Here is a 12,890-nt window from a genome sequence, read left to right on the forward strand (position 1 = left end):
TACCGGCAGACTTCCGGTTTGCCGATGGATCGCTCGCCTTTCTTACGCACCTACAAAAAATCGCCGTCAGGTCGCCGCTATCGACGTCTCACGTCGACGATTCGCCACGGGATTCGTTCCGAGGGGATGGTCGAGGCGGGTGATGTGCGGCTCCGTGGGCGGTTAAGGTGGCCAAACAAACTGTGTAGGTCGTGCCAGACTAGGGGGGGGGGGCTGCGGATCTAGGTCGATCGATACAGCTACGTACCTACCGGCGCACCGGATAAATGGGTCAGGTACACGAAGAGGAGGGGCACGCGCTTCGTTTTCATCCCGCGCTCGTTCTCGTTCCCTCCGCTCCGTGTCACCGTGTACACAGCGCCTTGCATTTGCGCGGTCACGACGGGTCTCGCTACTTGTTGAGGAAGGAGAAGTGAGATCGATGAAAAAGACGATATTAGGCAGGGAAAGCGCGAGGAAAGGAAAAGAAAAAAAAATAAGGAAAGAAAGAGGGGAAAAATGAGGGAGAAGCAAGGGGAGGATTTTTCTCCGGTGACAATTCTCAGTTTTGATTCTTTCTCCACGTGGCGCTCGGTCAGGGGGTAAGTCCGCTGTCTAGCCTTAGATGGCAAATCTGGGACAACGAAACCGTTACACGTGCACCGACACACGGTTGCGGTGAAGTATGTATGCGTGAAGTTGTATGCGCAGTGTGCTAAGAAAGATGCGAAGGACCTTGTCCGGGCAAACTTTTCCTACGTGGAGCCGCCGGGGCGGATAAAGCGATCTCCTGTTTGCTGTTAAGTGAGTCTACTTAGGAACGAGAGGGAGTACTCTCTAATGACGTTTACAATAACGGTACCTCTCGCCTAACTCTCGCACCGGAGTGTACGTTTTCTTGATGACACAAGGCCTTTAAAGTAGATCTTGCTGAAATTAGCAGCAACGGCGGAAGGTATTGGAAATATTTTCTATCGCTTTTGAGAAAGGAGCACCGATTACGATGCGGGTGAAACGAATATAAATTATCGTTATTAAAACGTTAAATAAAGTCGTTCTACAAAGTTGTTATTTACAGCTGAACAATTCTGCAGTACTCTCTTATGAATTATGCAGATACTTGCAATTTTATTCGACTTTAGGCGCGCTTCACTTCGAAGGTTATACTCGTTCTATGTATTGTATTTACATTGTTGCCTGACATTGAGCTCTGTGTTATCACATCGGTAACTGAGAAGTTTCTGGAAAATTCATTATTTCCGAGGTCAATGATAATTATTTATAATTAGGCTTGCACAAACGAGTTTTTTTTTTTTTTTTCCCCTTTACACAAGTTTGAAAAAGCGGAAAGTGAAGAAAAAGGGAAAGAATCCCTCGTTCCTCGCGTATTCTTCCCGCTGAGAAAAAATGATGATGGAGAAAAACGCATCGCCGTCCCATAGGTGTGTCATCCGGTAACGCAGAAATCCCTGCGTTCCAAATTCGCCCCCGTGAAGGGCGTTCAAGAGGAAGCGACGGTCCCGGCGTATTCTCCCACGGGAGAAAATGGATTTCTAGCGCAAGGACGTCGGCAACGGGGCCGAGTCCTTCGAGTGTGTTCCCGTAACGTAAAGCGGGGAATTGGGTCGGCGAGTGAGGTCAGGCGAAGTTGAAATCAGGTTGGCCGGGTTGTTCCTGACGCGGAATCAGGCCGCTCGATACAGGCCAGCCGGTTGCCACGTTCCCGTATCCAACGCGAACTGACCCCCCCCGCTGCACGACTCCGTAACCCGGATATCTCCGGAAACTGGATCACCCTCACCCTCCCCGCTCCGCCCCCCCCCCGACCCTCCCGTACGCGTGTACCCATATTTTCCCGAGGGAGAGTCGGCGCGTCCCCGCCGGCCTTGCTCCCAGGCGAGATCCCGGGGGAGGGCGCGATCCGTCATCGCCGCTTTTCCACCACCGCCGGGGAAGATGCCGTTCTCGCGCACGCGAGGACTCGAGGAGGGCTTTTGACGTAGCGTGTCCGCGTGATGTTCGCACGATTTCGCTTCATGCTGCTTCGGTGCATCCTCGCGGAGGACGTTAAACTGTTGTGCACATGGAGCTTACCGCCGTATCACAAATCTCGCCGAGTATATATACGGTATATCGCAATATAGTTACGTCTTTACACGCAGATAATGGAGAATCTATAATTCCGTTAGACGTAAATTGAATTTTCTCGCTGGCGTGTTTTTCGCACGGCAGGGTGTTACTTTGAAAATGTGTTGCACTGAGAAAAAAAGCGACTATAATATATATGTTGATATTTGCGACTATATAATTGCGTGGTAAAATAATTATGGTTAGGAGCTCTGTTTTTCTTGTATTAATTGTGACGGTAGCAATAATGTAGTTCAGAAGGAATATGGTTAACCTTAAAGATATAAATAGTCGTTTTTGGGAACAATTATATTATTCCCAGTTTCAGCGATAGTACAACTATAAATATAATTATTATTACTAACATTCGCGGTGCTTGCACTTTTTCCACTCGGCATCTTCCCTTTCTCTCGCTCCTCGTCGCCCCCAAATATATATTGATCTCGTTGATTTCAAGTGCAAACATTTGGAGGTTTTAAGCAACGCAAAGTTGTATTACAATTAATAACTATAACAATAGAGGCCTCCTAATTATTCCGTCGTGTAATTACAGTCGCAAATAACATATTCTTTTTGGCGTAAGAGTTATAAACAGGTCGGTATCATAAAAAAAAAAATCAGCAGACTCTTTATAAACGAACGTGAGTCTACGTTAAAGTTAATTTTCATCACGAATAACGTGCGTCTCGATTTATCGATGCGACGTGATTATTTGCACTTGGAGTTTTCATTTGGAAACGCGAACGCTAGCTCGGACGCGAATGAATGGACAAACAAGGCGGCCGCGAGGTAAACGCTTTACATCGCAAGTATCGCGTTGCAAGCAAATGGCGCCACATTAATCCTTATGCGAACGATACTTAACGGCGCGAACGAGAAACCCTCACACAAGCACAGGCGCACAAGCACACGGCGCGCGGCTCCATCGGACCGTTGGATGGTAACCTAGTTTTGCGCGCGCTGAAACATTCAGCGACCCAGTTACCCCGCGGCGGGGATACCGCACGGCGGGAATACGGATCAACAAGCTTCCCGACCTATATAACGTCCCGGATCCGCGAGCTGCATTTCCGAGCGCGAAAACGTGCCCTCCGGAGGGATCGATCCGTTCGCGCGTTGCATCGAACGTCGCGGCGCGCCGTCGCCGTTCTCCGTTCTCCGTTCACTATCCGTCCATCGTTACACGCGGAAAAGTACACTTACGCGCAAGTAATAATTACTTGCTTCAGGTATTACAAAAGTTTATATTTCTGCAAATCTATCGTGAGTTCAGCACGAGCATCAAATTAATTGTTCGAAAAATATTTTGAATTCTAGTAAATTTTGTACACTCTTTCAATCGGGATTATTAAATTGAAATAAATTCGAGAGAGAATTGCTTATTATTATAAAGTCCTTCGATCAATATTATAATACTCTTTGAAAGAAATCAATTCTTATTTTGAATCGTAATAACGAGGTTTTCCAAAATTTGTATTGTAATATGTGTAATATATGTATATTTTGAGATTATGAAGATATTTGTTGTTAAAGAAAACTATCAAAGGGAAAAAAATTAATTGAATAATCACTTTCTTAATAGAATGATACTTTTCTGCATGTAACCACCAACTTTATTTAATTTATTCACTCTCTCTTGCGATTAAATCTCATCTCTTACACCTATTTTATATTTTATATATTTTCTATTCTACTATTACTTTATTTTATTTTTGCCTACTTCATCTTTCCGTGAATTTCATTTATTCTCTGAATTATACACATATCGTTTTCCTCTTTTTTTTTTTTTTTTTTTTTTATTTCTTTGTCATTAATTTTCTTTAAATGATGTAAATTTTCTTTATTTTTCATATCAATCTGTTCTTGGAAGACTAGATGAACTCTAGAACGATAAAAACTCTGTATCCCTTCATCAGTCCATCCGTCTGACACACTCGTGGAAAAACTATCTCGTAACTTTCCACGTGAAAAATCGCGATCAACGTTGGTCCGCTTTTCGAATTGCAAACTCGCCGAATGGCGTATGAAAGTTAGACACGAAGTAAAGTCCCCGCGGACATTTTTTTTCCGCGAGAGAGTCTAACTCTCAGATACGGATGCGAACTGTGCTCGTTGTCGGAGAACCGTTAACAGTCTTCCGTCTACATTACGTTATGTGCGAGTGGGAGCGAATCTGTGATTTGCGGTTCGAATTTCATGTTTTGCGCCCGAGATAATCGCTCGGGGACAAAAGAAGAAGAGAAATCGGCGGACGTAGCGTTCGTAATGATCCATAAACTGGTGTATCTGTCACTGCGTGTAACGCATAACTCACGCGCTCGTCCTCCAACTGATTACGCGTTGCGTAACGTTATGTCACGACGCTAATAGCACCGCGTGTACGCGTCGGCTATGCAGGCTATGTGTGCCACTTAACAATTTTCACCAACAAGCTCGATTGACTTGTCAGAAGGTGCGATACGTATCGGCGCATAGCGTGGCCGTATATAACGGATAGATACATCGCGCCATTATATTTACCATAAAGCCGTTTCCCGCTAATGGCTTTATGGTTACCTCAGACTCTACTTGTGCAAAGATCAGATGTCAATATTCATTTGAACTTTGAATTTCTTCGAGAAGCGAATATCTTCTCCCTTTTCCTGGTACTATACCGTAGATACACGGAAGTTTTGCTGGATTGTTAAAAGAATTTAATTAAATATAGATCTGAAAATAATTTTGTTCAATTATATATCAAAATAATGATGTAGAACGCTTGTTTAGAATATCAAACTTTTTTGCAGCTATGAGCCTCTCGTACAATTATTTTGATGGCTCAACACAATTATTTCCAGCTGAATCTTCAAATATTTCAGCATGATACTTTTTTGCCGTGTATATTTGTATAAAATTATGAAAATGAATAAATGTTGTAATTATTACCAAACGCAAGAAATTATTAGACCATTGAAAGTACTATCACTAAGTTTTACATTAAATAGTAGAAACGGAGATTAGAATAATTAAATTTTAAATGAATAGAAGAGAATGAACAATTTCTCTCTAAATAAAGAAAGGAGAATGTTTCAAAGTTTATAGTATTTAGATTTGTGCTGAAATTTTGTTTTCAGTTTTTAATTGAAAAATACGACAGATCTTGACTTGACGTCAAAAATCATTTAAACGGAAGTCATTCAAAAAGAAATCAATTTCGCGAATTTAATTATTAATTGATGATTAAGTGATTCCCTTCATATTAACACTTCGTACTAACACTGTCGAGTAAAAATAAGTTCTCGCCAGGAAATGTGGTGAGTGCTGTAAACATGTCTGTTGCCGTACACTCGGTATACGGCATAAGGGAACGTAAAGAGCAGTTGTTTGCAGTTACGTAGTTAGCTTATGGATATGTGTATGTTCGTATAACGTTGTATTAATGCGACAATTAGAGTCAAGGAAAGGTTCTCCGCCGAAACCTTAATTCTCACGGCAATTTTTTCCTCTGCCACTTGCACGCAATTTATACGCGATACTCCAAGATAAATGTTAAAGGATTGTGATTCCAGTCCACCTTGGGGTATTTCGGCGAATTTGTAAATCGAAAATCCATTTAATGACAAATAGAAGAAATCATGATGAGCCGGTTTCATCAATCTCTTCGTTGTTGTAAAATTTTGCATGCGAAGTTAAGGCTTCCGTTTCGCTGCGAGGACACATTTCAACGTGCAAAATCCTTTTTTTCTTTTCAGACGGCTTATCTACCTACTTACATCGTGCATTTATCAAGACACATTTTTTTCAGCTATGCTCTGTTTTTATCGCTCTGCAGTAATTGATATTACGCGAATAATCAATATTATATAATACGATGACGGTGTATTTGTAATAGATCGACTGTTGCAGCGTGCATGCTCTTTTACATGCAAATTTTCAATGTCGGTTCGTTGGAAGTGTTCAGCGCTGTACGTGATTTTTCTTGAAAAAAACCGGCAATCTCAAGAAGATCGGTTCCATTCGATTTCCTTAGCAATTTCGAATATCACGATATCGCGGATCTCCTTCTGCGCGACTGAATGGGAAAAAAAACAGACCGGATTTGTTCGGCTGAAATCGCGTTAAGATGTAAGTTCGCAGTGGAGCGTATTGAACGCGTACGGAACGCAACAGCAGGGTTAAGGGGGTAGATAAAAATCCGATCCGGCTGGTAATGGATGGAGCTCGTCCGAGTGAGTGGTAAACGACGCGTTTTCCGGCGGTTGCTTCTTGTTTTTAAACAGGCACTCCCGGATGAATTACGTGCCGGCGGATTCCCTCGCGCAAGAAGTGCCGGTTCGTCTTAATTACTTACCGTGTACCGATTATCTCGCGAGTTTGCAATCCCTCAATCTATATCGGTGTAATTCGTGTATACACCGAGTAACGGTAAGGCTTCACCTCAAAAGTAAACGGGCTTCGAACTCGCTTCCCCCCCCCCCTCGCGCCGGTTCCAATTAAACTCCTTGAATCTGCCGTTTCCGTGGCAATCATAAGGCGATCGTAATCTCGGGCAATTAGCGGGCAACGGTCGTGCGAGTGTATCGAGCGTAATCGCGAATCCGGGAGATCGTGGAAAGAAAAATAGGAAAGCCAGAGAAAATGAAAAACTTAGTGAGCGCGCGCAGGTTTGCAAGAAACGCTTTTCAGCGTTCAGGTGGATCAGTATCTTCCATTCGAGATGAGCATTCTCGTTCCTTCTCCATCGAGACACTTATTCGCTCGAAAATTTCTTTTTCAAACGATCACGTGGTGAATGCCGCCGCAATTCAAAGTGACGATGCTTTTGCAGAGAGAGATATTATACCATATATCTGCTCAACGACAAGTTTAGTCAGAACTCCTGAGTTCTGATCACGAATCAGAAGTCAGGAGCTAAAAATTGACGACTGTGATCGGTCAATTTCTAGCTTCTGCGATAAATTGAAATATCAAGGCTTTTTGAAAAACGAGCAAATGTAGTTAACTAATACAAAATTCGTCTTTTATTACATTCGTATATAACGCTACAAGTTTCAAATGTTTCGAACTTACAAAAGTCTTCATCGGTGATAATGAAGGAAAAGGTATTAATGTAACCCCCTTCAATGTCAACGAACTAATAAATGATGAGACATTATAAAAATCATCGCTCTAGGTTAATCTTATTTAATTAATCCTGCGTTAAGATACGACAGATCGAAACAAGTATTAAGTCGTGACTAGCTAAAGGATTAGCTAAATAAGATTAACCTAGAGCGATGATTTTTATAATTACATTAATACGTTTTCTTTATTATCACTGATATTATCACGAATATAATAAAAGACAGAAATTTTGTATTAATTAACTACATTTGCTCGTTTTTCGAAAAGCCTTGATATTTCAATTTATCGCATTGCAGTTACACGAGCCTACTTTTCTATATATTTTAGCTTCTGACTTCTGATTAATGATGACTTATATAATAAAACTTATTGTAGAAGGCCTATCGAGAGTTAGAGAATACGGGATACAAGAACGAAGAGATCATCGCTTCGATTAGCGATATTTACCGCACTGTCGTTTAAATAAAAAAAATTCGCACAAAAGTCTCGCGATAAAAAAAGAAAAAAAAGACACCGACTCCGAGATGGATTCCGTAAAAGTCGTCTCGATAAATGCCTGAGGCATTTCTTCGTTACTGTATCGGCTCGAAAGGGTAACCTTCGCCTGCCTTCTCGCCGGCTTCTAAGTGGCGTGACACATATAATTGGTACACGGAGGAAACGGGACAGCTGTGCTCAAGTGTGTGCTTGGGAGGTGTTGCTTTCGAAATACCGGCTAGTACGTGCGTCATTCTCTACGCCGGCCGGCATTCTATGTTTCACTTTCGACTCTCAATGTACCGCTTCGGGAGTGGAACGGACTGACTTAGCGTCGACGGCCTTGACTGCGTCGTCATTTTCGCGCCCCCCCGCCCCTCTAGTGTCTTTTTGTCCTTCGTAGGCTCGAGAGGGCCCGCACCACCTTCTCCGGGAGAGTCCGCTATTCCTAGCAGTGCACGATCATCATCTTGAAGGATGTTGCATCGGCAACAGCGATTTATCCGCTTTGCCTTTGAGAGGAAAGACGCGCGAATCTCTCGAATAGTTGGACGAAAAGTCAATCCCTGATGACGATTGAATTTCTACATTACAAGCTCATATCGAGTTAGACGAAAGAAGCCATTAAAAACATATGCTCACGTTTAACGTTTATATCATTTGAACTTTGTATTATTAACCATCAAAATTCCTTATTTGCGTTTTGCCTGTAGCGGAGCAAATTAACAATTGATGATTATTCAATTGACATACAATTCTTTTTCTTTAATTTCTCTGTCTTGATTTGTGTCACATCTCGATACTTGCTATTCCGATAATTCGAGAAGAAAATGTATCGCTTCGACATCGAAATTTGTTTTCCGCGATATTGTATTAGTTATATAAATATTATTGATATATTGAGAAGGCGACTTTCAATTTCCAATTTTCTTGTAAATTTCTCTCCAGCCCGAAGACAGATTGCGTCGCATTGTGTATTTCTTGTTGATTCATATTGAAACACACATTTCACTTGGTCACTCCGTCCGGTCGGAGAAAGCATTCGTAGAGTCGTAGAGAAAACGAGTGAAATGACGTCGACCCGTACGAGCGGTTTGTCTATATACAAACGGTACATACTCCACGTGCAGTATTTACGCGGAAATCTATAGTCTTTCCCGGAAAAGTGACTATATCGGCTTATACATAGGTTCCCTGCTACCGGGGGGGTATTACCGTACGACAACGAGTACGCGATCTCGCTCAACGGCGTTCCGAGGTGAAACGGAGAGACGGAGAACGTATCATTTTATGCGGTTTCAGGAAAAACGTAATTCCAGAAACACCGCCGGTAACTCTGGCGTCGATTACCTTCTATGCTGTTATTCGACGAGAGCTCTTAAGGAAATTACTTTGGGCCTGTTTCGCCAGAACGTATTCTCTGTTGCAAGACCTATCGTTTAAAGATAGTTGCCAAGATCGCGACGAATTGACGTTACGGATACATGCGCCGTTGAAACGCGGAAATTCGAAAATTAATTGCTTCCACTGAAAAAGCGATTATCGAGAATCGAGGCGGGGATATATCCTGTTTTCAGAATACACACACGTATTTCGACGAAAGAGTCCCGTGATATTTCTCTCGATTAATCGGGAGATAAAATCCCCCGTGGAAATTCCCTTTAATTTCGCCGTCGCGAAAAACGAATCGTGTTTGAAGTAGGGTAATAGCGAATTTTCAATTTGTAAGAGCAACGCGCGGCATGCGGATATACGCGTGCACGCTATATAATCTAGCGAGCCTATAGCATGTGCTAATGTATATTTCAGATCCAGGAAACGGCGGCCGAGCTCGAACAATGATTCCGAACGGACATACAGCGGTTGGGGCGAGAGGGTGGTCTGCGGACGTGAGGGTTGTCGCACCAACGAACGCGGTGATTGCATGGACGAATGCGCTGCCGCCCTGGTCCTTATGTCGCTCTCGTGCTCACCTCACAGCCCTCACAACCCCCCGCCACTTCACTGCCAATACAATTACGGTACTGTGCTCATTTTTCTGCTGACATTCCCGCAAAAATACCTGTGCAAGATGTGAAAAGCAGGTGTAGAGTAAACTCTTTTCTTTATTTTGTATAACCTCAGAAATCATCGTACTTTTCTCCCGTCCGCAACAAGAATTTTTCCTTTACACGTCGATTCGTTCACTTTGCGAGAAATCGAGTCTGAAAGAAATACTGAAAATAAGTATCGCGATGAGCAATAATAATTTAACAAATAATAAGTAATAATTGATCTTCATATATTTCGTGTTGTATATTACAGGATGTCCCATTCATCACCGGTCGGATTTGAATTTCGCGCTGTTTTTAAAACGTCAAACCGAAGCCGAGGCGGCCATTTGGAAGATATCGTATTCCACTATTAACTCCCAAGTTTGTGCTTATAAATAAAAAGAGAATTATCAAGATTACTTCTAACCGTTTGAGTTTTTATTCAAAAAGTAGATCGATCGGTGACGAATGGGACGCCCCTGTGTATACGTAATAAATCGTGTAAACGCGAGACGTTGAATTACCGAAGCGTATGAAGCGAGCTTCCGCGGTAATTGGCCGGACCGAAATGAACGTGGAAGGAATTTGATCTGCGGCGACAGGTTCCTGGGGGAGTCGTGGAGGCGGAGGCGGAGGCATGATCGCCGGCTCACCGGGAGTCGGCGGTATGTCGAATAGCAGTAGCAGCAGCGGGGCTTCCTGGCGAAGCGGCACTCCCAGTCCACCCCTTAGCGAGGAGGGTGTACCGACGAGAAGCTCCCCGTGTCCGGCGGCCTCGCATCCCTCGCACAATCAGCCGCACTACCCCTACAACACGTCCGGCTCGTCGTCGAGCAGCACCCCGGGCTCGACCACGCTGGACGAGGGAATAGTGCCCGACTATATTGAGGAGCAACACCCACGTAAAAAGGTGAGTAACCTTTTCCGGCGTCCGTTCACCTCCTCCTCCATCGGCGGGACGTGTGTTTACGCGGCGATATCGATAGTCCGTATTGTCTCGCACAAGTTCACCGAACGTGTGCTAATCGGTACGCTAGTCGGTGGGAGGGAATTTCTAGCATCTCCAGAAATTCGCCTCGCCGGCTACCTCGACTACCTCGAACACGGAGGATCGTTCCTCCTCTCGTTTTTTACAGCCGATTAACACGTTGTACAGTTCGAAGAGTCACTTATTTACTTCGCTACCGCCGTAAAGCGTTAGCGACTTCCGCTGCCTCTTTATCAAACGCCACCTCGTGACCTTTGAAACTAGTTTTCAGAGTCGCGTGCTCGCGCTATTTCTAACCACCAAAGCCTGCCCTCGCCTGCCGTCTTTCAGACTCTTCGCTGACCTTAATCTTTGTGAATAATATACACTGCCGCGTCAACGCGACTGCTCAATTCGGCTCTTGTCAGGTTCGTCGGAACGTAGACGAATGATTTTCATGAAAATCTAGCTCCAATCAATCACGCAGCTCGCGCGTGTCTAAGAACTTTCGTTGCGCGATCTAATTATTCGTCGGCATTCGAACGTTTCGCTGATTCAAGTTTGAACGCGCCACAAATTTCACGTCACGCTGCGTCGTCGGTTTCTTATGCGTAAACATAAGAAAAGTGGTCGAAGCGTCTCTCGCATTAGTGGCATAAAGTATGACTTCCTTGAAGCATACATTAAAATCACACATTCAAGCGTCGCGATGGGAATACAAATTCGCCATGATAAAAATCTAATGGCCTTCGAGAAGCCACGTCTCCATGATGAATTCTTTTTGCATTCGCGCGTAGTAATATGTGGTAGGTTAATTAACGCCAACGCGTGCGCGCAAATATGATAAGTCGTATTGCGTAAGACATTGGGGCACCAGGGTGAGCCTTGCACGTTGCACGCGTATATCGTTCCAACTGGATTAAATCTGATTCCTTTCCCGTCTCTCGGGATGCTCTCTCGTATTTCTTACGTACAGAAAACTGATAATTGAAAACTGACAATTGCGGCTCGAGTTTAAAGTCGATTTACAGATTCCATTTACAAACAAAGAATATAATTAATTATTGCGAACACACAGTATCTGTGCAAATACAGAATTTGTATCGAAGAATTCGAAATTCCGTCGAATTATTATTTGAGAACGTCACAAGTTATTTCAAATTGTTTGTATATCGAATTTTGAAATGTTCTTTCCTTGAAATATTATTCTTTTTATATACTATTTATAACATTATATTTTCGAAACTGATTGCGAATTGACGCTATTAGCAAGATAAACATGTCATATAGTAGAAATAACTACAGCAAAAGAATAACATTTCGATCGATATAATCGACTCGACAGTGTTAATCGACATTGGCGAGTAACGGGACCAGCGGATCTGTTTTTGAGACGACGGAGGACTAGTTTTCTCTTTTCGAGCCAGTGAAAACGAAGTCGCTTTCGGTCGTTTCGTAACGGCCAATTTTCACGTAACGTGCAGAAAAAGAATGGGTCAGGAAGAGAATGAGATGTCACGCGTAACTTTGGAATCGCATCGAGAATTTCCACTTGGGAGGAAGAATCGCCAATATGCGCATTTGCGCGATTTTTAAGGATTAAAATAGAATTTAATTTTGAGAGATAGCGTCTCTCTCTATATTAAAAAGTTAATATAAATTATTATCTATATTTTCCCATTATTGTTTTTTCGCTCTCCAAATTTCGTACACAACGTATTTATACCTTTTGTCATCAACCTGTTCGAATCGAATGACTTGAAACTTTGACGCGAGTGAAAATGCAGAGCATTTATACGCAACGCGAATAGGATATTTTGCATATCGCTGGAAATCAGAAATGAGAGAGAACGCTAGTGTCCCGATTGTCCGATGGATTTAAATCCGCTGGCAGCAACGTCCCTGACTCGGAGAGACGCGGAAAGTCTGCAAAGACGGGCGGTCGGAGTCATCTTCGTCGTCGTCGTCGTCATCGTCGTCGCGCGTGCCAAGCTCGCGCACATGATGATGACATAAGCACGCGCCGGCCGTAGCCAAGGATGTAAACAGACGCGCGCGGCGATTTTTTGGTATTTCGTAAGACGGACCTAACAAGCCGGACCTTGAGGTATTATCGCCCCGCGCTAATCTTAGGCACGTCCCGCGCGCTTTTGCTGCTTTCGGCCGCTTGCACGGGAAATAGCGACTCTCCGCGCGCGACTGAC

General features: G+C 43.4%; 1 protein-coding gene across 1 annotated transcript in view; it reads left to right on the plus strand.

Annotated features, from left to right (window-relative positions):
* Positions 1 to 12,890, plus strand: part of LOC108746454 (zinc finger protein 395-like) — a 97,105-nt gene that overhangs the window by 53,605 nt on the left and 30,610 nt on the right. Inside the window, exons 3-4 of the mRNA XM_018483240.1 lie at positions 9,496 to 9,707; positions 10,322 to 10,629. Coding sequence (XP_018338742.1) covers positions 9,496 to 9,707; positions 10,322 to 10,629 — 520 coding nt within the window. The remainder of the gene's footprint in view (positions 1 to 9,495; positions 9,708 to 10,321; positions 10,630 to 12,890) is intronic.

The sequence above is a fragment of the Trachymyrmex septentrionalis genome, unplaced genomic scaffold (assembly GCF_001594115.1).
Source record: "Trachymyrmex septentrionalis isolate Tsep2-gDNA-1 unplaced genomic scaffold, Tsep1.0 scaffold171, whole genome shotgun sequence".
NCBI lineage: Eukaryota > Metazoa > Arthropoda > Insecta > Hymenoptera > Formicidae > Trachymyrmex > Trachymyrmex septentrionalis.